This window comes from Perognathus longimembris, chromosome 21 (genome assembly GCF_023159225.1).
Source record: "Perognathus longimembris pacificus isolate PPM17 chromosome 21, ASM2315922v1, whole genome shotgun sequence".
Taxonomy (NCBI): domain Eukaryota; kingdom Metazoa; phylum Chordata; class Mammalia; order Rodentia; family Heteromyidae; genus Perognathus; species Perognathus longimembris.
Window position 1 is genome coordinate 45,227,852 of NC_063181.1, and position 24,408 is coordinate 45,252,259.

General features: G+C 42.8%; 1 protein-coding gene across 9 annotated transcripts in view; it reads right to left on the bottom strand.

The window, feature by feature from the left end:
- Nucleotides 1-1,127: 1,127 nt before the first annotated feature.
- Mtus1 (microtubule associated scaffold protein 1) overlaps nt 1,128-24,408 on the bottom strand; it is a 157,649-nt gene continuing 134,368 nt past the window's right edge. For 8 of the 9 annotated variants that reach the window (XM_048330560.1, XM_048330559.1, XM_048330564.1 and 5 more), the window contains 7 exons: nt 12,074-12,288; nt 10,098-10,203; nt 8,774-8,847; nt 8,550-8,645; nt 5,520-5,636; nt 2,832-2,929; nt 1,128-2,123 (listed from right to left, as the gene is read on the bottom strand). In XM_048330560.1, coding sequence (XP_048186517.1) covers nt 1,910-2,123; nt 2,832-2,929; nt 5,520-5,636; nt 8,550-8,645; nt 8,774-8,847; nt 10,098-10,203; nt 12,074-12,288 — 920 coding nt within the window. In that variant the 3' untranslated portion in view covers nt 1,128-1,909. The remainder of the gene's footprint in view (nt 2,124-2,831; nt 2,930-5,519; nt 5,637-8,549; nt 8,646-8,773; nt 8,848-10,097; nt 10,204-12,073; nt 12,289-24,408) is intronic. The other variant, XM_048330563.1, reaches the window with a different exon arrangement.

Consider the following 24,408-nt stretch of genomic DNA (forward strand, 5'->3'; position numbering starts at 1 on the left):
TCTGGGATGAGTGGCAAACCCAACTTTGGCTAATGTCACAGAAAAATCTGGAAGCATGGGTAGAACTGTTCCAGGAGACAGCTGTGACCTAAGTTCCCACTTATCAAAAGCAAACATGGAAGGGTTACATGTGCAATAACTACAGGAGGTTAAAGACTTCTAACACAACTAATTAAAAACATGCATCATGAATACCAATTTGTTATGTAGGGTACATGTACATGATGATGTGAATATCTACCTCCAGTTCCTGAATCTGTTCTTTAGGGCATAATCATCAAACTCAGAAAAAATACTTGATATTACAATGTTGACACATGCAGTGGAAGAAGCCACAACTGTCCTTCCACCTTACCCAAAGTCTTACAACTGGAGGAGGTATCAAGAAGTTTTAAAAAGTCAAATACAACTCAAAAGAAAGTGATATATGTTACTTCTCAGTTTCCCATTTTACTTCATCCCAAATCAGCATTCTCGGGCTGGGAATATGGCCTAGTGGCAGAGTGCTCGCCTCGTATACATGAAGCCCTGGGGTTCGATTCCCCAGCACCACATACATACACAACAGCCAGAAGTGGCGCTGTGGCTCATGTGGTAGAGCACTAGCCTTGAGCAAAAAGAAGCCAGGGACAGTGCTCAGGCCCTGAGTCCAAGCCCAGGACTGGCAAAAACAAACAAATCCGCATTCTCTCCAAACTGTTCTATCAAATAACTCATCTCTGGCTTAATCTAAGGGCTTTTGTTCATTAGCATGTGCCAAATCCTATCTAGCCAGTGACTTTCCTCCTTATTTTCCCTAAAATTTTTTCCAAAATTAGTAACATCAGTCCCAGGCCTTAATTTATTTTGGAATTTAGGTTCAGCACCATGAAGAGAAGTTGCATCTGGAAAAGCATATTCCTTTTATCTATGTCCCAGAGAAAAGTACGTAGGAGGTAGAAGGTTTGCTTTCATGGCTGTGGATGGCAGAGAAAGGAAAGGAGTCAATGAGACAGATGGGAGAGAAGATGGTTTAACTTTGCAAGTATAGTGTAGATCATGGTAAAAACAAAGCAGAACAATGATTGGTCCTGCCACAGGTATTTTTTCTTTGTACAGATTTTTAATCTTTAGAAAAATTAGGGTTCTACATTTGTCCATAGCCTGAGAAAATGGATCATAGTATATAGTATTATAGTCACATGAAAAAAAATACCTAATTTCAACTGACAGAGCTGAACATTGAAAACTTGCTAACAATTACTCCAAAGAGAGAAATGGACAGACATTGAAGAGTCAAAAACCCTTTTTCTTTCGCACCTTCTACTCACCATATCCAGGCCGAGCAGAGTTGGTAGTAAATATAATTCAAGCAACTATTGCTTCTTCTATGGCTTATGTTGAAATGTGTACACTAGGACTTGATTAGCATGTACCCATTGATATTGAGCTGTTGACTTTTAATACTCAGCAAAGAAGGCTGCATCAGACATGTGACACTTTTACATCCATTTCATTCATACCCTGCCCCCCTCCAGTCAAACAGAAATAAAAATCACGAAAAGGTGTCTGTGGTGAAGAACGTTATAAAGGTTATAAATCTTAATCTTAATAGGCCCCTGAGAGTTTTTCCCCTTATGCTTAGGTGAAAAAGGCAACAAACAAGATTCTCTCATTCCTAAGTGCTCTGTGCAACAATGTCCACGCCAATTCCAAAATCTATTGGGGGGTGGGGGATGACTTTTGGACCACATCAAAAGTCACCCCCCAGAGTTCATATCCCAAAAGTAGCCCATAGGGTAGTTGTTTTCCAGTTGTCCTGCAGAAATTCCAGGAGAGCTAATATAGCTCTTGCTCCCATGGTCCTTAGGAGGGTCAGTCCTGCAGACCTGCATCCGGATGCCTTTGGAGTCTTAGCTTGAGGAAAGCGTCATCTGGGTGAGACACTAGGGCTGGGGAAGGAGCCAGAACTCCTGGGTGGCTGGAAAGGAACCGCTGAGGACGCGGGGGATCTCGTGGGGCTGCAGAGGTCCCCATTGTGCAGCTTCCAGAGAAGCTCCTCGTTCTCCATGGAGAGTCGCTTGTTGACTTTCGATTCCTTCTCCAGGGACTCCTGCAGCACAGCCTGCTCTGTGGAGAGCTGCCTGAAAGATGAAAGACAAACCATGTGGAGGTGAGTCTGAGCAATAACAAGCAGAGGGCTAGTGGCTCATGCATATCCTAGCTACTCAGGGGGCTGAGATGTGATACATGGTTCAAAGCCAGTCCAGGCAGAAAAGTCCATGAGAGTCATCTCTCCAATTAACCACCAAAAAGCCAGAAGTGGATCTGTGCCTCAAGTGGAAAAAGCTAAAGGATAAAGCCTAGGCACTGCGTTCAAGCCCCATGCTGGCACAAAAACAAAACAAAACCTCAAAAAGAAAGCATTTTAAATTGGAAGTGCACAAACCTATCTTTATAGAAGGAACAGCCCTGCATAGGACTATATGTTTTAATCTGGCCAAGAAACTCAAATACTGGAAGGAGAACCTGAACATTCCCCCTAAAAACCACAAAAATCCTAACACTACTTTTGGGGCAATTGCACAGTGGGCTTTCACTTAGACTCATACTCCACATAGTATACAACCCCTACACATTTGGGTTTGTGTTGCTTTCTCCAAAAGTAATCTCAGTCAGTAACCCAAGGGATTGGGGAGAAAGCTACTCTGGCAGAAGCATAAACTGCCACCATCATAATTTCCTGGATGGGAGTAAGGGTATCTGTCCATTTGAATTGTACTCTCAGGGAGTACATGGTGGAGTGTGATGAGAAAGGAATGCTAGATGTTCGAGGATGAGAGGAAAAATACCTTGAAATGGCCATGTGCTTGTCCATGCGTGCTTTTAATTCCTCATTCTCCTGCTGGAATCGCTTCAGCTTGTCCACCAATGCTGTGTTATTGTCCACCTTCACAACAACAATTTGAACAGTAATAAGAAAACAAGACTCCCTCATTTCTTCAAGCCCATGCCTGACACAAGCACACTTTGGAGGAATTTAATTAGGAAAACCTTATTAGCATAGTGAAATATTCATGCACTGGCATCAAGAGCAGCAAAACAGAGAAATCTACATATTACACCCTGCTTTTAAAAAATTCTACTCAAGGGGCTGGGGATATGGCCTAGTGGCAAGAGTGCTTGCCTCGTATACATAAAGCCCTGGGTTCGATTCCCCAGCACCACATATACAGAAAATGGCCAGAAGTGGCGCTGTGGCTCAAGTGGCAGAGTGCTAGCCTTGAGCAAAAAGAAGCCGGGGACAGTGCTCAGGCCCTGAGTTCAAGGCCCAGAACTGGCCAAAAATAAATAAATAAATAATAAAACATTAAAAAAAAATTCTACTCAAGGCCACTTAAAGGGACACACCCAAGTTGTATAGAGCATCAAACAGAAAATTCCGCAAAGTGGACTCCCTCTTGAGTCTCTTGCTGGCTAAACTTTCACAGAAAACAAATCAGCCAAGAGATTAAAGGATAAGATCCTGGAAGACATTTAACCACTGAACACGATGGAAAGCCAGTGCTCACTTTCTGTGATTTGATGACATGCTTCAGAGGTTGACAGAACAACTCTGCTAGAGTTAACCCTAAGTCCCTGTCACTACAGCAACACAGCTCATCAATGTAAGACATTCTCCTGTCCAGAAGACACCCAGGACAAGACAGTCGGGTGAAATAGCTTTCCAGAATAAAAGAGAAAGGGAGTCCTTGAAATGCTCAGTAATTATAAAGGAATAAAGATAAAAGCAGGAGATGGAGAAAACCTGGAATTAGAGAGCAGTGGTGATTGACCTTAAAGTATCTCCTTCAATCCGTCCATTTACAGAAGTAGAAACTAGACCTAATTATGTCACAAAGCTAATAGTTGGCAAACTTCATTTTCAAACCAGTGTCTTCCTCAGACAGACTTAGCATTTAAGTATGCCTTAATATCTTCAAAGACCTGACACTCTTACAAATAAGGCAGCAATGGGCATGGCTGTCATCAAAGGAACCTATCCCCCTGCCCACACAACAACTGATGCTGCCACTGCCCTCTCTCTTGGGCAATTCAAGGAACAGAAATGGTATGCTATGGATCCCCAGCTATTAAAATGTGCTAGTGGGGGCTGGGAATATGGCCTAGTGGCGAGAGTGCTTGCCTCCTATACATGAAGCCCTGGGTTCGATTCCCCAGCACCACATATATAGAAAACAGCTAGAAGTGGCGCTGTGGCTCAAGTGGCAGAGTGCTAGCCTTGAGCGGGAAGAAGTCAGGGACTGTGTTCAGGCCCTGAGTTCAAGCTCCAGGACTGGCAACAAAAAAAATTTTTTTTTTAATGTGCTAGTAACTCTAGAGCAGGAGCACTGCCACACTTGTTCTTCTGAAGCATCTTGCTGCATGAATGGCAATATGGAGCAACAAGTTATTAACAAGTTATTAACAGGGTTATCTGAATCATCACTCGACTGCCTGATTAACAGAGCTGTTGACCTGGTAGAACAGAAACTGGTATGACAGGTGAGCCCATTAGCAATCCGGAGATCTTTGGATTCCTTACCACCCCCCCCCCAAAAAAAAAAAATCAAGACTTCTTGATGAAATGCCATAGCATGGTTAGGCATTATCTCCTTAAACTAAAGCTGCAAACAAAACCAAACTAAGCCACACCTCCAAACAAAGAAAAAGCCAAACAGACAAGAGTGATTTTCATGCTTGCTGTTGTCCGGGACTGTCTGGGTTTGAATGAGGCATTTATTCAAGGATGAGTCATTCCCAATTGGGCTGAGACAAGAAGACCGAGGAGGCTGGCACTGGCAGGAGCAACGCACAGCAACGGCTGGTATCACTTAATAAGCTGCCTTGCTAAAGCCTGCCAACTTCAGCAGTCCTGGCTAGGAGCAGCTGGGTTTCAGGGCTTGGCCAAGATTGAGACTGAGGTTTCAAACACAGAAGGTTGGGTAGACTTGTCACATACACACAGACACCCATTCTCTGTCCTAGAGGCTACAAACAAAATTTTATTTATATTTTTCACAGTGCTTGCTATTTGGCCAACTAGATTAGCCTAACTAGAACCCCAATTCTTTTAATTATATTTTAACTTATAAGAAGAAAGATGGGGGATTTAGATAGATTATCCTGTTTTATATACCTAACTGAATTTTCATATACACCTGAGTTCATGGTGAAGCCTTTTATATTTTTTACTTATTTTCCTTAGGCTGATGAAGCTTTCCAAGAACCATTAAAATATATGGTGAGCTTGATTTTAATTTTTCTAAGGACTGGGTGCTACTTTATACAGTGTTTCAAAAATAAGCATACTGTATGGGAGCACTGACTCCTGAACAAGCTTGGAAGAACAAATCAAACATTTACTGCTGTATGATTTCCAAATATCTTTAAAAAGGAGTACACCCAACTCTACAACTTTACCGGCCAGAACTCCATCCCTGTTTCACAGGTAAACCCCACCTTGCTAGAGCCTCAATCCACATGCAGAAGAAACATACCAGCTTCTCCATCTTCATTAACTTGATGTCCTGTTCATGAAGTTTCTCATTCTTGATCTCTAACACAGCTTTCAGGCTTTCCAGTTCTTGCTCCAGATACATAATCTGAGGGTTCTTCTGGAAAAGATAATACTCTTACTTCATACAATCACATCATCCATATTCTTTTTAAAATTTTTATTGTCAAGGTGATGTATATAGAGGGTTACAGTTTCATACGTAAGGTAGTGAGTACATTTCTTGTTAAACTTGTTACCTCCTCCCTCATTTTTCTCCCAACCCTCCTCTTCCCCAGTCTCCCCCACCACAAGCTGTATAATTGGTTTACAACCGATTGTCTTGTAAGTATTGCTATTACATTGGTTTGCCTTTTACTCTGTCTCACCATTTTTTTTTTTGGCCAGTCCTGGGGCTTAGACTCAGGGCCTGAGCACTGTCCCTGGCTTCTTTTTGCTCAAGGCTAGCACTCTGCCACTTGAGCCACAGCGCCACTTCTGGCCATTTTCTGTATATGTGGTGCTGGGGAATCGAACCCAGGGCCTCATGTATATGAGGCAAGCACTCTTGCCACTAGGCCATATCCCCAGTCCCCTGTCTCACCATTTTGATGTTCCCCTTTCCTTCCCTAATTCAGACAAACTTATATAAAATACTTAGGGAACCAGAATCAAACATAGTGACAACAGAGTCTAAACCATAGGGAAGATAAACAAAAGAAATAATTTCACATAGGAATCTTGGGTTCAATTTCCATATTAAACAAAACTAATTGGCTTCTTACAGTTGTTTCACTTTTAATCTCAAAGATTTTGGTTAAATTGTGGGAAATATGCGTCTTGTTTGTCAGTAACCTAATATGGGAAAAATACTGGTGGCATCCAATATGTTGTTAGAAACAAGAACAACATGATGGCTTGCAATACACAGTACAGACCTCTGGGTGAACTTTAGACAACTTATGAGTGCGAAACTGGTTTATGGTGGGAAAATGGAACAATGATTATCTCTAAAGAAAGCCAATATTTGCTCTGAAAGGCAAGGACAGTATAAGGATGGGTGGATATGGATATAGATACATGATGTTTTCTCTGGAAGACAATGGATAGGAAAATAATCTTCTGAGTCTTTCACTTAGGAGATGGTTATGACGGTTCTATGTTAGCGTGGGCCTACTTCTAGGGAGGAAGCCATTGTGCTTCCTCTACAGCTGGGATAACAGATGTGAGCCCATTGGTTATGATGGAGTCTTGTGAACTTCTTTTCTGGGCTGGTCTCCAGCCATGATCCTGCAATCTCTGCCTCCGAAGTAGCTAGGATTACAGGCTTGAGCCACCACACCCAGATCCTCTATCCCCTTCTCTGCAAGCCTATCCCTCCTGACTTCACTTACCTTTACTCCCAATCTCCAATGCTGACAGGAAAGGCACTACGTGTTACTATTCCTCTGTTTCTTCTTTAGCCTTTAAACGTGGTATCAGTAGAACCACCATTGTGTTCTACCAAGTTCTTTAAAACTTATTCCTTGAGCCATCATTGGGGTCCTACCCTCAGCACATAACGCTACATTTCTTTGGAAATCACTAACAGTTCCTAAGAATCTCCTAGAAAGGGACTCTGAAATTTCCTTGAAGGGGATCTCAACTGATTTTAACAAATGTTTATTTAGAGGGCTACCCAATGAGATCCCCAGAAGAAAAAAAAATGTCTCTGCAAGCAACTGATCGCCTACAGTGGAAAGCTCTACTTCTCAGTCTCAGGACACAAGTACATAGAGTGCAGCACTATCACAAAAATAACAAGAAAAATATAGTGGGTTTTTTGGTTTGTTTTGTGTGTGTTTTTCTTTATCAAAGGGAATGGAGAGCAACAGAACCAGGATACACATTTCAAGAGAAACTTGAGAAGTTTTTCAAAAGTGACATTTACCCACACAATGAAGTATTTTTCATCCATAAAAACTGACAAGGTGCTGACACACACTGAGAATACCGTGACATGTGAAGAAGACAATCATAAAGGCCACATATTTATGGTATGATTATTTATATGAAATGTCTGGATAAGCCATCAGTGGTGGTAGACAGCTTGTGGGGGCTTAGTGATGGGGCTTTGGGGGAAAGCAGGAGTGATTGTTAATGAGTTTGGGTTTCTTTCTGGGGTAAAAATAGTGTTCTGGGGGCTGGGGATATGGCCTAGTGGCAAGAGTGCTTGCCTTGTATACACAAAGCCCTGGGTTTGATTCCCCAGCACCACATATATAGAAAAGGCCAGAAGTGGCGCTGTGGCTCAAGTTGGCAGAGTGCTAGCCTTGAGCAAAAAGAAGCCAGGGACAGTGCTCAGACCCTGAGTCCAAGGCCCAGGACTGGCCAAAAAAAATAATGTTCTGGATTTAGTTACTGGTAAGCAAAGAGCAATGCCTTGAGTACACTAAAATCTTTACATTTTAAAGTGGGCATGTCAATTATCTAACAACAGGGAAGTTATTTTTTTTAAGGTAAGATAAAGGGTAAAACCTTGATCCTAGCCAGGCACAGGTGGCTCACACCTATAATCCTAGCTACTCAGGGGGCTGAGAACTGAGAATTGCAGTTCGAAGCCAGTCTGGACAGGAAAGTCTGAGAGAGACTTATTTGCGGTGAACTACCAAATAGCTGGAAGTCAGTTCTGGCTCAAGTGGCAGAGCATGATTCTTGAGCAAAAGAAGCCCAATGACAATGTCTAGGACCTGAGTTCAAGCCCCATGACTCTCACAAAAGAAGAAAAAAAAACTGACTCTGATTGAGTTTTGTAACTTTCTTACAGATATTTGCTCAAACTACTCCAAATAGGATTTTGTTTCTAGGCTAGTATGTAGTAGGATGTAAAAAAAAAAAAGACACTAGTAAACAAAGAAACTCATACAGTTTGAACAAACACCACCACCTGACATGAATAATCTTGGATTATTTTCCTAGTTGCTGAACACTTAGTTGAGTTTAAAAGGCAACAGAACAGAAGAGAAACTCAGAGGCATGCGAAGACATAACTTACTAAATTTGCCTTCTCTCTTGATATTCTTTTTTGCTCTTCTGATTTCAACTTTTCATTTAGAGCATCATTTTCAGTCTTCAGATCATTGATTTGTTTCTAAAACACAAACAATAGCATGTGGAGCATAAATACCATAAATGAGACAGAGAGAAAAGGCCAGCCCACACAGACATCTGCTGCGATGGAAGTTTTTGGGGGTAAGGGAAGTACTGAGATTCACCCACCTCTAGCAATTCCTGCTTCTCATAAAGCAAGTCCTCAAGTGATTTCTTTTCCACTTCATGGCTTTTCTTGATTTCTGGAAAGAAGGGACATAACATAGGCAACAATATTCATTAAGACCATTTTTGTGAGATCACCCCACAATTGTTATGCATCAATGAAGGGATGGTAAAATTATGACTTTTGTAAGTTAAGCAACCTCTCCTTATATGGTGGGCAGGGATGAGTTGCCCACTGTATAGCTGGGAGCACTGAGGCTCAGAGGACAGAAACCTAGAAAACACAGGACGAGTCAGGCACTAGTAGCTCAGCCTCTACTCCAAGCTACTCTGGAAGCGGAGATCTGAGGATTGCAGTTCAAAGCCAGCCTAGGCAGGAAAGTCCATGAGATTCTTATCTCCAATTAATCACCAAAAAAGCCAGAACTGGATTGCAGCTCAGGTGTGGCTCAGGAGTGCTAGGCCTGAACAAAAAGAGCTCAGAGACAGCACCCAGTCCCTGAGTTGAAGCCCCAGGACCAGCACCAGAAAAAACATAGGGTGAAGAGCAGAGTCTCCAAACATGGGCCTCAGGCTCCTGATACGGAGCCTCTAGGCTGTCTTCAATTTGTTCTTTCTGAATGAAGAAGTCTAAAATGAAGCTCATTCCTAGCTGAATGAAGGGAAATGTTGTTTATTAATGTCTACTTTTCCCTGTCACCCTCAGACGTCACGTATTTTCCTGATGAGAGAAGGCCTTGTTAAAGTTCACACACTCCATTTCTACCATACATCCCATGCCACTCTGTAAATGCAACTTCCAGAGCACTGCTGACCGTGTTCTGAAAAAAATGGCTTCTGGTTCTTTCCCTTCTACGCGAAACCCTCCAATGGTGATGGGTAATAATGAAAGATTCTTTATCTAACAACAGCCATCTGCATTCCACCATGGTGCTAGTGTACCATTGTACAAGTGTGTACTAAGAATACTGATTGTACTGAGTGTGGCTCCTTCATGGTGGCCGGGACACAAACACCTTCAATTTCCCAGGAACCTGAAATACTAACGACCACCATCGTGGCCCTCAATACCAAAAGGGCCTTTAAAATCTTTAAAAGTTCATCCTATTTCCTAAAAGACTGGCATTTATACCCAACTCTTGTTTGTATCCTTGGGGAAAAGGGCATCCATTAACAATGGACAATGCAAAAAGCAATGAAGAACACCCCAAACTAATACCATAGGGCATTCTCTGGAGGGGAAAGTTATGAGTCATTTCCACTTTGAAAAATGGCATGCTTTTCTATTACCTCATTCTCAGTTTAAATAGAAAAAAGTAATTCTTGCCTGAAAGGGAGGTTTCATAGGCCTTCTTTAGCAATTCTATTTTCTCCGAGTGGCTAGCTTCGATTTCCAACTTAGAGGTCTCATGGGCGGCATTTAGGTTGTCAAACTATAAAAAACACACAAAACACTGGTTCATCAGTAAACAAAAGTCCTAGGCTGCATAAACCAACTGCAAAATTAAAAGTCTTGACACACCAGCTTGCATTTGCACATAAGAGCATCCTAACACCGGGAAAGAACAGCCCAGCCCAACTTGGACTTGCCATCCCCTCGGCTCTGCTGTGTCTTCCCCAGGAGGCGCGCAGGCCTGCAAAGCCTGCACGGTTCCCTGATGGCAATGGTGGGGCTGCTGAGGAGTGAATCGGTCCATAACCACAGGGTGGTCTCAGCTCCAGCCTGCCATACTGACTGCGATACCTCTCCACTCCCAGCATGTCTGGTATACAGTATATGCTATGTCTATATGTACTAATTTAAAAACAAAGCTAAAAAGGGTGAAAGGACACGTAAAAGAGGGTCATGATCTATGAGTAGATTGGGGAAAATGAATTATAAGAGTTATTTAAGGGCAAAAAATCAAAGAAATGAAAATCTATAGGTTTAGCAGCATAGTATTAAGAGGCTGTCAAAGGAACTATTTCTGGATAGTGGGCTAAAGGGCTGTTTTAAGGTTTTGTTTTTTGGGTTTGTTTGTTTTTTGCCAGTCCTGGGGCTTGAACTCAGGGTCTGAGCACTGTCTCTGGCACTTTTTCCCCTCAAGGCTAGCACTCTACCACTTGAGCCACAGCATCGCTTCTGGCTTTTTCTATGTATGTAGTGCTAAGGAATCCAGCCCAGGGCTTCTTGTATATGAGGCAAGCGCTCTACCACTAGGCCATACTCCCAGGCCCATTTTAAAATTTTTATCTTTTCCTTCTTTTTTAAGCACAACGTAAGTACCATGCTCTGATCATAATTTTTTTTTTTTTTTTGGCCAGTCCTGGGCCTTGGACTCAGGGCCTGAGCACTGTCCCTGGCTTCTTCCCGCTCAAGGCTAGCACTCCGCCACTTGAGCCACAGCGCCGCTTCTGGCCATTTTCTGTATATGTGGTGCTGGGGAATCGAACCTAGGGCCTCGTGTATCCGAGGCAGGCACTCTTGCCACTAGGCTATATCCCCAGCCTCTGATCATAATTTTAAAAATCCAAATGTATTCATGGGGCTGGGAATGTGGCTTAGTGGTAGAGTGCTTGCCTAAACATGCATGAGGCCTTGGGTTCAATGCCTCAGTATCACATAAACAAAAATAATAAAAATATATACATCTAATAAGCTAAAAGATAAGGAAAAACTCATTAAAGTATGTAAACAAGCAGGTGCTAGTAGCTCACGCCTGCAATCCTAGCTACTCAGGAGGCTGAGATTTGAGGATCATGGGTTGAAGCCATTCCAGGTAGAAAAGTGTGTCAGATTCTTATCTCCAATAAACCACTAAAAAAGCCAGAAGTAGAAGTGTGGCCCAACCTTGAGTAAAACCAGCTTAGATAAGGTGCCATGTCCTGAGTTCAAGTCCCAGTACCAATACACATAGCCACATAGACTTAACACTACACCAGTCACAATGGCTCATGCCTGTAATCCTAGCTACTCAGGAGGCTGAGTTGGGGAGGACTGCAGTGTGAGGCAGCCAGCTGGGGCAAAGCATTCCCAAGACACTGAATCTCAGCCAGTAAAAGCAATCCAGGTGTGGATAGCCATCCCAGCTATGCAGGAAGTATATATAGGAGCACTGAAGTCCAGGATAGCTCAAACAAAAATGCCTTATCTCAAAATTAGCCAAGAAAAAAGGGCTGGAAGCATGGCTCAAGTGTGAGCCTCTGAGTTCAAACCCTTATATCATTAAAATAAGAAATCAAAAAGAAAAAGCATGTGAAGCCAATCCTGATTCAAATCAATAATCACCTCCCTAAACCAGCTCCACTTTCCAGAACACAGACCTGCTCTTGCAGTTGGGTTTTGTACTTCTCCGCTTCCTCAATGTAGATGCTCTGAAGTTTCTCACACTCCCCAGTGTAAAATTCCTTCAGTCTATTCTCCAGCTCTGTTCGGTCAGTCTGGTGCTGCTGGTTTAGCTTCTGGACAAATCCTTCATAGGCAGTTTGCAGCTCATTCCGGGCTATTTCTAACTTCTCACAAGTGTTTGAAGCAGCAACTAAACAGAGGTGGGAAAGAGAAGATACTATTTAATTGTCCTGTCCCGAAATTGGCAACAACCGCACTCGCCCACGTCACATGGCTGTGGACACACAGTGGTTGGTTAGTGATCAGTGGACAGTTTGGATAGGAAATGTCTCACCAGCCCACGGTGCCTCTGGGATGGAACCTTGAAGAAGGGTGCACCAGAACCCTGCACGTCCCCCTTTCTCCTGCTCACTTCCTGTCTTGGTGAGCTTCCTCTCCAGGCCCAAAGCAATGGCACCAATCGACCATGGGCTGAACCCACCAAAACTGAGCAGAAAGCAAGCCTTGTTTCTTCATGACCTCATTATCTCAGGTAGCCTCTTCTTAAAGCAACAAAGTGAACTGACACCCAAATTTTCATGCATAATAGAAGTATATTATAAAAAGGATTCTTTTGTTGCCAACAAAAAAAAAATCCCAAATAACCAGAAGACACTAAAAAAACTGACTACGTAGCATGAAGAGAAGTACTTGACAAAGATCTGGGGTTCCCAAAAATGACCACAAAAAAAAAAATCAAAGATTGTTCAGGATATTTCTAGTGACAAATTACTCCACTCACAGCTTGCCAGGGGTACAAGGTAAGATATTGAAGCAACAGAAACAACCGGGTAGAAGAATTACATGGCATCTACGCTCATACTTAATTAGAGCAGATTTCAACTTGTTATTTTTTAAATACAGTATAATCTGAGCACAGGGGTAGGCACTATACTTCCAGCACATGGGAGCCTGAGGCAGGAGGGATTGTCTCAGGAAAATAAAATATAGAAAAGTAAACATAAAACACATGTATATATAAACATAGCAATAAAAGCAAAACATTGTAACACATTAAACACCAATCACCAAGGTGGCATTTGAAAACTCATACTTAAAGTGCTTTGATATACTAATATGTTGAAAAGGTAACATATTTTAAGAAGGCAAAATAAGTTGGTAACACAAAATTTACAATCAGAACATACTACCCAAAACTATTTCACTCATAATGTGGATACACTGGTCATCCGCACACGTGCACACACCGTAGTACATCCTATAACTCAAACTTCCCAGGAAGCTTGACTTCACATTGTTGGGCAAGCATCACAAATCAAGGCCCTAAGTTCAAACTCCTGTACTTGCACATACACACAAAAAGCCTAATAGTAGTCAAATGAGCAATATAATGTTAGCTTCTACCAATAGCCCTTTCTGTTTTGGTTTGAATATGAAATGTCTCCCACAGTTTCATGTATTTAACTCTTGGTTCTTGGCTAGTGGTGCTGTTTTGGGTGTGTGTGGAAATGTTAGTAAGGTGTTAGGTGCCAGGAAGCATCCTTTTGAGGGTCATAACTGGTTGCAGCCTCCCCCCCCCCCACTTCTTGTCCACTATGAAGTGAGCAGCCTCCTTTACAGGTTCTGCTGCCATGATGTTCTGCCTGACCATAGGCCCAGAATCAACAGTGTGAAGGACTATGGACTGAAATCTCCCAATCCAGGAGCCTAAATTTATCTTCCCTCCCTTGGGTTGTATATGTCAGGTATTTGGTCACAGTGATTCAAGAGTCTGATTAATACCAACAAAATCATGGGGCTACAATAAAAGGAACTTTTCTCTAAAAGTTTCCTGTGTGTTTCCTCCAATTAGATCTTTGTATTGAAATTGGTAACAGAAAAATACTTTGCAGCCAATCAGTGGAGGCCTCAAATGGCTTTCAGCCAGAGAAATACTTAATTTCACTTAATTCTTTGGGAATTTCAGATAGCAGCCATTTTTGTTTTCTTTTAAAATCACACACTCATCTGAAAGCTTCTGCCAGAACCACAGGCATTTACGTGAACTCTTGACTCAGAAACAAGGCCTTGGGCCTGAAGGGTTTCCAAGTAGATGCTGGCAGTAGCTTACACCTGCCAGATTTAAACATCTCTGCTTATAATCAAACTTCTGTCCATTTGGATATATAACTACAGAACATCAGGCTTTAAGATCAAATGGGATAGACAGGATATATCTCACTTTAACCACCGGATAGGGCTGTTTCCTCTGTTTAAAGAAACAAGCAGTAGCAGAAATGGTGTGCAGTTTTTTTGGCCACTGAGAAGGAAGATGACGAGAGGCCAGCTGGGGAGAGTGGGAAAGGAGAAAGGGAGAGAGCAGTTGAGAGGGGCAGGTGGTTGACTGCTGTAATTCCACAGTCCACAGGGGCAGGCCCAGCCCTAGACAGTGACCTCAGCCTGAAGCTGTGCCCAGAACTTTGCTCTGTTTACAGGGTTGAGGCATGCTGTGTGCACAACAGCTGGCCTGCAGTTACCACTCGCAAGTGGCTCAAGTGTGAATCAGCAGGCCTCAGCAACTAAGGAAACATTTCTTTTCCATAGAAACGAGAGAGAGAGAGAGAGAGAGAGAGAGAGAGAGAGAGAGAGAGAGAGTCCCTGTAGCCCTGTAGTTGGGCTTGAATTTGGGACCATGCTCTCACTTGATTTTTTTCTGCTCAAGCTGGGCTGGTGCTCTACCACTTGAGCCATACCTCCACTTGCAGCTTTTCACTGGCCAACTGGAGATAAGAGTTTTATGACCTTTTTATCCCCAGCTGGCTTCAAACCTCTCAATCTTCACATCTCAGACTCGTGAGTAGCTAGGATTACAAGTGTGAGTCACCAGCACTTGGCTACTTTAAAAAGATGCCCGGGTAGCTGTTACCTTCAAGGCTGCTCAGTGCTCCGTATCTGCTGGGACACACTGTTGGATGTGGAGGAGGGAGCAAGAAGATCACCTTGTGTTTTCAGACACAGACTTTGTGCATTTCATAGTACAGAAGGGATCCAGTGTCACTTTTTCCTGTCTATTCTCCGGCATTCTACTTGCTCTCAGCTCATCAGACAACCCAGCAAAGCCACAACCAAACAGAAGTCATCCTGAATTTGGAATAAACAAGCCAGAACTTTTCCTCTGCATCGGTGGTAGGAGTGAGTGTCTTAGAGAAGTTACTACAAAACTTCAGAGCGGGGGCTGGGGATATAGCCTAGTGGCAAGAGTGCCTGCCTCGGATACACAAGGCCCTAGGTTCGATTCCCCAGCACCACATATACAGAAAACGGCCAGAAGCGGCGCTGTGGCTCAAGTGGCAGAGTGCTAGCCTTGAGCAAAAAGAAGCCAGGGACAGTGCTCAGGCCCTGAGTCCAAGGCCCAGGACTGGCCAAAAAAAAAAAAAAAAAAAAACTTCAGAGCGTGTCTCCTCAAGTCAAAGAAGTCCCTTTGTCCTTTGTGAACTACTCTATGAGTTAAGTTTAAAAACCACTTATATGGTGAAGGGCATAAAATGATTACTGATGTGAGATGTGAGAGGCTTTTTTTTTTTTTTTCCGTCTGTTTTGAGGTTTGAAATCAGGGTCACTGGTTTACTGGGCAGTACCCTACTCATTGAGCCACAAAAACCTCCAGTTTGGGCTTGTTATTTGGGTCACCAACTTTAACCTTCTCAATCTCTATTTTCCAAATACTTAGGATTACAGGTGTTTGTGACTTTTTTTTTTTTTTCGGTTGTTAGTCTTGAACTCTGGGGACTGCCCTTGAGCTCTTTTGTTCAAGGCTAGCACTCTGTCACTTTCAGCCACAGCTATACTTCCAGGTTTTAAGTGGTTAATTAGAGATAAGAGTCCTAAGGACTTTGCTGTCTGGGCTGGCTTCAAACTGCAATCCTCAGATCTCAGCGTCCTGAGTAGCTAGGAGTACAGGTGTGAGCCACCAATGCTGTTTCCAAGTCGTTTCCAAAATGAAAGTCATGTTAAAGTGCAGTAATGGACACCTTCATTCTGAGATGAATCAGCACTGAGAAGAATCCTAGGCCAGTGACTCAACAAGGAAACCTTGGGAGACATGAACAGCCATCTAAACCATGGCTCCCTAAGGGGGTGGAGGACTGCCTCAAGCTTTTATTTTTGCCAGTCCTGGGCCTTGAACTCAGGGCCTGAGCACTGTCCCTGGCTTCTTTTTGCTCAAGGCTAGCACTCTGCCACTTGAGCCACAGCACCACTTCTGGTCATTTTCTGTATATGTGGTACTGGGGAATCGAACCCAGGGCTTCATGTATATGAGGGAAGCACTCTTGCCACTAGGCCATATCCCCAACCTCCTGCCTAAAGCTTTGCTTTTCAAACAATCATGTCACCTACAGAAGGACACATGCCACAGCCAAATGTTACCCTAAAAAAGGAGAATCAAACTTACCCCACCCTTTAGCAGTTGCCCTGGCAGAGCAGAAGAGGAACTTCTACTTAACCAGTCCTCGTGGGTTTTCTAAGAGGGGATGGGTAGACTCACTAATTCCATCTTCGCTGACTGATGTTCTGGTTAAAAGGAAGCTTGAGCTGCAATAGCTCAAGTTGTTCATTTTCTTTTGAAATAATAACGCTTTCTTCATTTTTATACTGGAGTAGCATGTTTCATGTGGAATAGTTTAATGCACGAGAACACTGACAAATGTCAAATCTCACCCACACCACTGATGTGCTCCATGATTTCAGCATGATCTTGAACCTTTTTTTTTTTTTTTTTGCTGCCAGGTGTGGGGCTTGAACCCAGGGCCTGGGCACTTTCTCTGCATTTCTTTTACCCAAGGCTAGCACTCCGCCACTTGAGCCACAGCACCATCTCCAGCTTTTACTGTGTCTGGGGTACTGAAGAATTGAACCCAGGGCTTCCTGCATGTTAGGCAAGCACTCTACCACTGAGCCACATTCCCAGCCTAATCTTGTGTCTTTTAAGCCTACATTTCTCATTCTTAAAATGCAGTGAATACATGGCCATTCCTAAGCAATTAAATAACACAGGCAAAGCACCTGTGTCTAGGCAAATCAATCTCCATAGAATAACAGCATTCCGCCTTTAAAACTCAGCTTAAGACTTTTACAAAGGGTCCCCACATTTAATTCATCATGTAATCTAACAAGTGCTACAAGTTGATCATTAGGCATCATCAAAAACCTCATTTTACCACAGAGAGAACCAAGACAGTAAATCTGGGTTGAGTTCTCCATGGATTCACAGCACAGAACACCCAACAGGAACCAAATAACTACTTTCTTGAGACATAGAAGAGAGAAGCAGATGCCGAGGTACAATGGAGCCCAGCAATGCTAGGCCTCAGTTCTCTTGGAGAGGTGTTGCTTGAACAGACTGAAGATATTGATAAGGCAGGTAAAAATGACCCTCCTTCTTTTCCTCCAACAACCATTAGTCCTGACAAAGTCTTAATGACAGCTGAGTGATAACCTGGCCCAGTCAGCCTATCTTCCATCTTCCAACACCAGTGCCAGCTGGACCTACAGTGCCTCAATGTTCTCCCTACCTGCTCTCACTCCTGCCCCAGAGGTGAGCTCTGAAATGGCTTTGCAGGTTTTATCTCATGCATCTGTAGACACAAGGCTGAAAAACAGATGCTCCTTTTTCACAACAAACAATCTACCTACAAACAAAACATCTAGGAAGAATAAGTAGATCCAAGACACAAACATAGCCAAATAATGGGACCCAGTTAAAAATGAGTTTGGTGCAATCAAAAGCATATATTCACTGTCAATTAAAAGATGATTTCCAGTCAGGTGCTAACTAACAGCTGCTTCTCCCTGATGAGTCATTCCCAGGGCATAAGGGCAAAAGAACCAGTTAAAACTGTTGGTGAGCAGAAACTCTGGGTTGGACTCATAATTCAGTTGGAGCTATTGATGGTAACATCAGGTGGTGGTCAGGCCTGTAATCCTAGCTACTCGGGAGGCTGAGATTTGAGGCTTTTGATCTGAAGCCAGCTTGGGCAGGAAATGTGCGACCCTTATCTCCAATTAACCACCAAAAAGCTAGAATTGGATCTGTGGTTCAAGTGGTAGAGCACTAGCCTTAAGCAAAAAAGCTCTGGGACAGCACCCAGGCCCTAAGTTCAAATCCCAGGCCTGGCAAAGAAAAAAAAAAAGGACCCTGCTGATCAGCATCACCCAGGTGCTAGTCAAAGGGCATTCCTGAACTCCATCCCAGGCCAAAATAAATGTGGATTGGTGGGCAGGCAGACTGAGGTTTTTGTTTTTTTTTTTGTGCCAGTCTTGGAGCTTGAACTCAGGGCCTGCTCTGAGCACTGTCCCTGGCTTCTTTTTGCTCAAGGCCAGCATTCTGCCACTTGAGCCACATCACCACTTCCGGCTTTTTTTATATATGTGGAGCTTAGGAATTGAACCCAGGGCTTCACATATACAAGACAAGCACTCTACCACTAGGCCATATTTCCAGCCCCTAAACTGAGATTTTTGAACACTCTAACTGGATCTGTTTTACCACACAAGGAAAGTTGAAAACCACTCTTCTTGAAAAATGTCATTAAGTGAGAAAAGGTAAATGTTGAGAGTTTAGAGTTAGAACAAGCAGCAGGATAAGAAAGAACACTCCATGGGCTTCCAGAACCAATAGCATGGTAGGTATATTGTACTTCTGCAAGTGAATGAACACAGCCTGCTACTTATAAATACAAAGTCCAAATTTAAGACACATGGACAGGAAAAGAATAGCCTAGTTTGAAGTGAAGATCAACTCTATCTTCAGACAGTTGGTTTCTATCATCCTAGAAGAGTTTTGTTAAATCCTACTTCAAAACAAATCACTCCTGGAATTTTGTAACTCAGAAGTGACTTAGCTATAAAGTTACTTTATTTTGTTTTGGCTGTTTTGTTTTTTTTTCCAGTCCTGAGGCTTGAACTCAGGCCCATTTCTGTCTCTGAGCTTTTGTGTTTAAGTTTAGTGCTCTACCACTTGAGCCACAGCTCCACATCTGGCTTTTGGTCATTAATTAGAAGTGAGTCTCATGGGCTTTCCTGCTGAGGCTGGCTTCAAATGGCAATCCTCAGATCTCGGCCTCCTGACTAGCTAGGATTATAGTAGAGCCATTAGAGCCCAGCTTTAAGTTACTTAAAATACACAGCTTTGTAAAGCCAAAATTATAATCAGATCTGGAAGGGTGAAAGAATGAACACATTCCAGAAGGTGTGAGTTAATCTGAGATTTATAGACACCAGGGAAGTGTTGATTATATGATTTGTACTCTGTTTTCAACTTTATATTGTAAGAAGACTTTCTAATTTAACAATACTATATTTCTGAAAGACTAAAGAAAGTAGGCATTAATGCAAACTCGTGATATTTCAAATGACTTGCCAACACTAAAAGAAGTTACATGAAGCTTTCCTGCTATGGTAGGTCTAGTCATTTGGGCTCTTATCCAAACTCTGCTTTCAAGATGACTGGAATGTGCGAGCAACTTGACTTCTAAGTTTGCCACTCTAATATTTTTATTTCTTTTTGGCTATCAAATGAAAATTTCTTAGAGCTGAGCTTGTTAGAAACGAGTGTATATTCAATAAATGTTCCTGCCCCTCTTGTGTCATACTTCTCACATACAAGGGGCAAAATCAACTAGCCTTTACATACTTAATACAGGAACTCCAGGAATATTTGTGAATTAAGGCTTAAAATACCACTGGGTCAGGCACTGGTGGTTCACATCTTTATCCCTAGCTACTAGGGAGGCTGAGATCTGAGGATCATGGTTCAAAGCCAGACCAGGCAGAAAAAGTCTGTGAGGCTTTTTACCTGCAATAAATCATCAAACAAAAAAAAAGAAAGAAAAAAGAAAAAGAAAAAAACCTGAAGTGGAGCTATGGCTCACATGGTAGAATGCTGGCCTTGAATGAAAAATCTAAAGGACAGCATCCAGGCCCTGAGTTCAAGCCCCATACTAGCACCCACCCTCAAAAAAAAAAAAAAAAAGAATCAACAAATAAATTAATTTTGAAATACAAATACCTCTCTTTATTAACAGAGATGACAAAGGTGTGATTCTAAAAACTAGCAGTAAGAAAAAAAGCAAAAAGGACTCCAAAAAATAATGAAGGAACAAACTGTAATGGTTCTGTACCTCACTTTGACAATAAATAAAATTTTAAAAATGATGAAGGACCTATTTCGGCTAGTTTTTATTCAACATGACTATAGAAGGAATCAGAGGATATCTTCCCCCAGTCCCTCCCCACGGTCTCAGAGGCCCAAGTTTGCTACAGATGTAGACCATTAACTTTCATTATAAACTATTTCAAAGACTGACATTATCAAAATGATCAGTTGGGATCATCAGACATGTTTCTAAGAGACGTATAGCTCACCTTTGTCATTCAAACTGAAGGACAGAAATGTCCTTAATTAAAACAGCTTGTAGGAAAACATTAGCATCCAGCCCCCTACCTTTCCTGAGCCTCCATCTTTAGCTGCAAAATCCTTCACCATAGTCTAAGCACTAAGTATAGGGCACAAGGTGGTAAAGCTACAAAACTATGGAGATTTCAGCCTGAAACTTTTGAAGCACCATAGCTCTGGGTGGTGAGAAGAGGAATATAAACAACTGTAAGAACTAAGTCTGCACGGAAACAAAATAAGTGCCCTGAAGGGCATAGCAGAGGCAAAATTAACTAGCTTGAAAGATGGCAGAGAGAAAAACAATGTTATTTTAGCTAGAACTTAAAAAAATGAGTAAATGGGGGAGCCTGAGAGCCAAGAAGAGCAGGGTAGAACAAAGTAGAAAAAGAAGTTATGCAAGAAAAGTGGACAGAGATATGAATTATCCTGTGACTAGGAGGACAATGATGTATGAACGGAAGGAAGGGCATCTAGACAGGAAGTGAGGATGAAGGATCTTGGGTGATCAGGCTTTTGGATGCTTTAGTTTATCTGAACCTTTTCTCCAAAGCCATTTAGATTTGTTCTCACTGTCCAATAGAGATGGGTGCAGGTGGCTTATGCCTATCATCCTAGCTACTCAGCAGACTGAAATCTGAGAAGCTGGATCAGCCCATGCAGACAAATATGAGAGACTCATATTTCCAATTAATCAGAAAAAAAAAGCCAGAGATGGAGATGTGGCTCAAGTGGCAGAGCACTAGCTGGGAAAAAGCTAAGCAAGAGCACAAAACACTTAGTTCAAGCCCCAGGACCAAAACAAAATCACTGTCCAGTAGAAAGCTGTGTGTGATTACACATGCCCGTAATCTTGGCACTCTGGAAATTGAGGAACACGGATCATGAATTCAAGGCCAGCCAGGACCATATAGCAAGGCCCTATGTCAAGACAAGTCCCCATCAAAAGATGCATATCTGATGCATGTCCTGGGAGCATATAAAGAGAGATGTGGGCTAGCTTGGGTGGCTGCTAGGGGAGGTCGAAGAATCACAGCCTAAAGCTGGCCCTGTTTATAACCTTGAAACCCTATCCCAAAAAATAACTAAAAGTGAAAAAAGGGGTGGGGGGAGCTTATGTATGACTCTGGTGTTAAACTGTTGCCTGGCAAACTCAAGCTCAAGGCCCTCTGTTCAAACCCCCTATGGCAACACACACACACACACACACACACACACACACACACACACACACACATGGGGCTTACGTTAAAACAGTAGCAGCTAGAATGCTGAGGATGCATGCATGGATTGCTGTAAGATTTAAGATACAGACATGCATGTAGAGGGAGAATGTTGGCTTGGGTGATAGGAGACTTAGTAATGCCGCTACAGAGGCTGAGAAGCAAACTGTGTAGAACAGGCTTGTGTGAGCAGACACTAAAGAGGGTTCTGGAAGCAAGGAGGCTGAGAATGGTTCACCTAGATGCAGCCCTTCTCCAGGAAGCACACACCTGCAGCTCATGAAGGAGAGAACTAGGCAAATACGCCTGCATCATCAGCCCACAGGTAGAAGGCAAAGCCAGGTACGGATGAGCAAACCACTGATGTGACCACAAGTTTTTGTGGGACTCCTACTCCATCGACATTCCTACAATCAGAAAACAGGACTGCAGTGCGGGTTCTGAGGCAACAGGACAAAGTGCTGGACTTCAAAACATCAGAGGACACAAACAGCAACGTGGATCCATCTCACAAAGCCATACATGAATGAAACAGAATGTACTGCCATAGGCATTTAGATGAACTCCTACAAAAGACAAACTTCCTACGGTGATAAAATCATATCGGCATTTGCTTCTGGGAAGGGAGAATCCACTGGAAAAGGGCGTAAGGGAATTCCCTGGGATCATAGAAATTCTCAATGCCTCATTGAAGATGTAGATCATATTATTACACAGGTGTGTGAGATATATATATATATATATATATATATATATATATATATATATATGCTCTCAAAACTGGTGGAACGAGCAGAAGGAGTAGACCTCCAAGTTCAAGGCCAGACCGGGCTATGCAGTGAGGCCCTGGGCAGTTAAGATATAGCATGAGCCGGGGCTGGGAATATGGCCTAGTGGCAAGAGTGTTTGCCTCGTATACATGAAAGCCCTGGGTTCGATTCCCCATCACCACATACATAGAAAACGGCCAGAAGGGGCGCTGTGGCTCAAGTGGTAGAGTGCTAGCCTTGAGCAAAAAGAAGCCAGGGACAGTGCTCAGGCCCTGAGTCCAAGGCCCAGGACTGGCAAAAAAAAATAATAATAATAAGATATAGCGTGAGCCATCCACATTTAGCACTCCACCTTTTAAAAATCAAGAGTACACAGATATAATTATTCATACAAACAAAGACAAGGGACTCTGCAAATAATATCTCAGAATAGTGGATCTATGAGCTAGCCTGGCTTAAAATTTTTCTTTTCATGCTTTTTTTCTGAAACATCTAGGAACTTTAAAACGTCAAACATCAATAAATTATCACTCGTGCAGATTCTGTAAAGATTATGTTTTTTCCATAAGGAGCAGGAAAAACAACCAGAACTTTTCACAATTAAGAACTTCACTCTCTGAAGATAACTGAGAAACACAAAACACAGTAAATACACCCATGCAAACTATCTGAGAACGACTGGAATGCGGAGAACCTGGTGCTCTTGTTCTGTGGCCTTGGGACAGGTGTTTTGGAAGCAGAGAGGTCACTGTGTGAGGGGGCGTGGCCCAGGCTGCAGCACCAGGCAGTTTGCATTACAGGTAAGATGGCTTCCCTTTGGTAGCAGAGGATCCTTGCCAAGGTAACTCATGAGATGTCAATGGGAAAGTCCCGTCAGTGGTAGGGATAAATGGTGACCTTTAAATTGTAAAGGCTACACTCACAAATTCTACTAGGGTTTAGGTGCTGCTGAATTTATGAGTAGGCTGCTATTCTTTCCAACTCTTCAGTAGTTTAGGAACCTTACCCCAAGTGTTTAGAGAAGGTATAGAAAAAAATTAGCCTATTGAAGAGTGACACTAACAGCCCTTCATGATTACTGGAGAAGAAGGTAGATACTTTGATGATGGGGTGATGGTGATAATGGCTCTCTTAAGACGTCTGTCATGCAAACCCACCCTTTCCATGTCAGCCCAGGCTAAATAAAACTAACAACACAACCTCAAGCTCAGAGTGCATTCACTACCAGTGTTTGAAATGTTCTCACCCCTGACAGAACCAACCCTTTCCAAACTGCTTATGCTGTTGTTCGACCAACACTGCCTGATGGAACAGGACCAATGTCACCTCCCTTGATCCAGCCTCCAGTGACAGAATATGGAACAAGCTACCTGTTGTGTCTGACACTCTGGCAGCAGCAGGACATACTCTCCTTATCACAAACAAAAAACTGAGGGCTACTTCCTGGCAGACTGGAGGTATTGAGTGACTGGGTCCCTATTTAAATTGTGTAATTGGGCCATACCCTAGAAAGTAAGTGGAGGATCACCCACTCAGAGTCAATGAGCACAGTGTTTCTTTCTCAGTTCTCATTGTGGAGAGAGCAGAAACCTGAAACATAAGGCAGTCATCTTGCCACCTCAACCGGGTCCTGATGAACTTGAAGGCACATGAAAAGGCCTCTTTCCTGTCCTAACTTTCCATCCATGATCGTATTTAAGGCAGAGACACAGGCAAATTAAGTTGCCTCTCTGGCCAGTCAAAAGGGCAGCAGTCAGGCCACGTGGCAGCCACCGCCAGGCTGCCACACAGCTGTGTTAACCCTGAAAGGCTTCCCAAGCCTCAGAAGTTTCATTCTTCTTCACAGTGCTTTCCCAGAAAGGATCCTTCATTTCTGTAACCTGAGA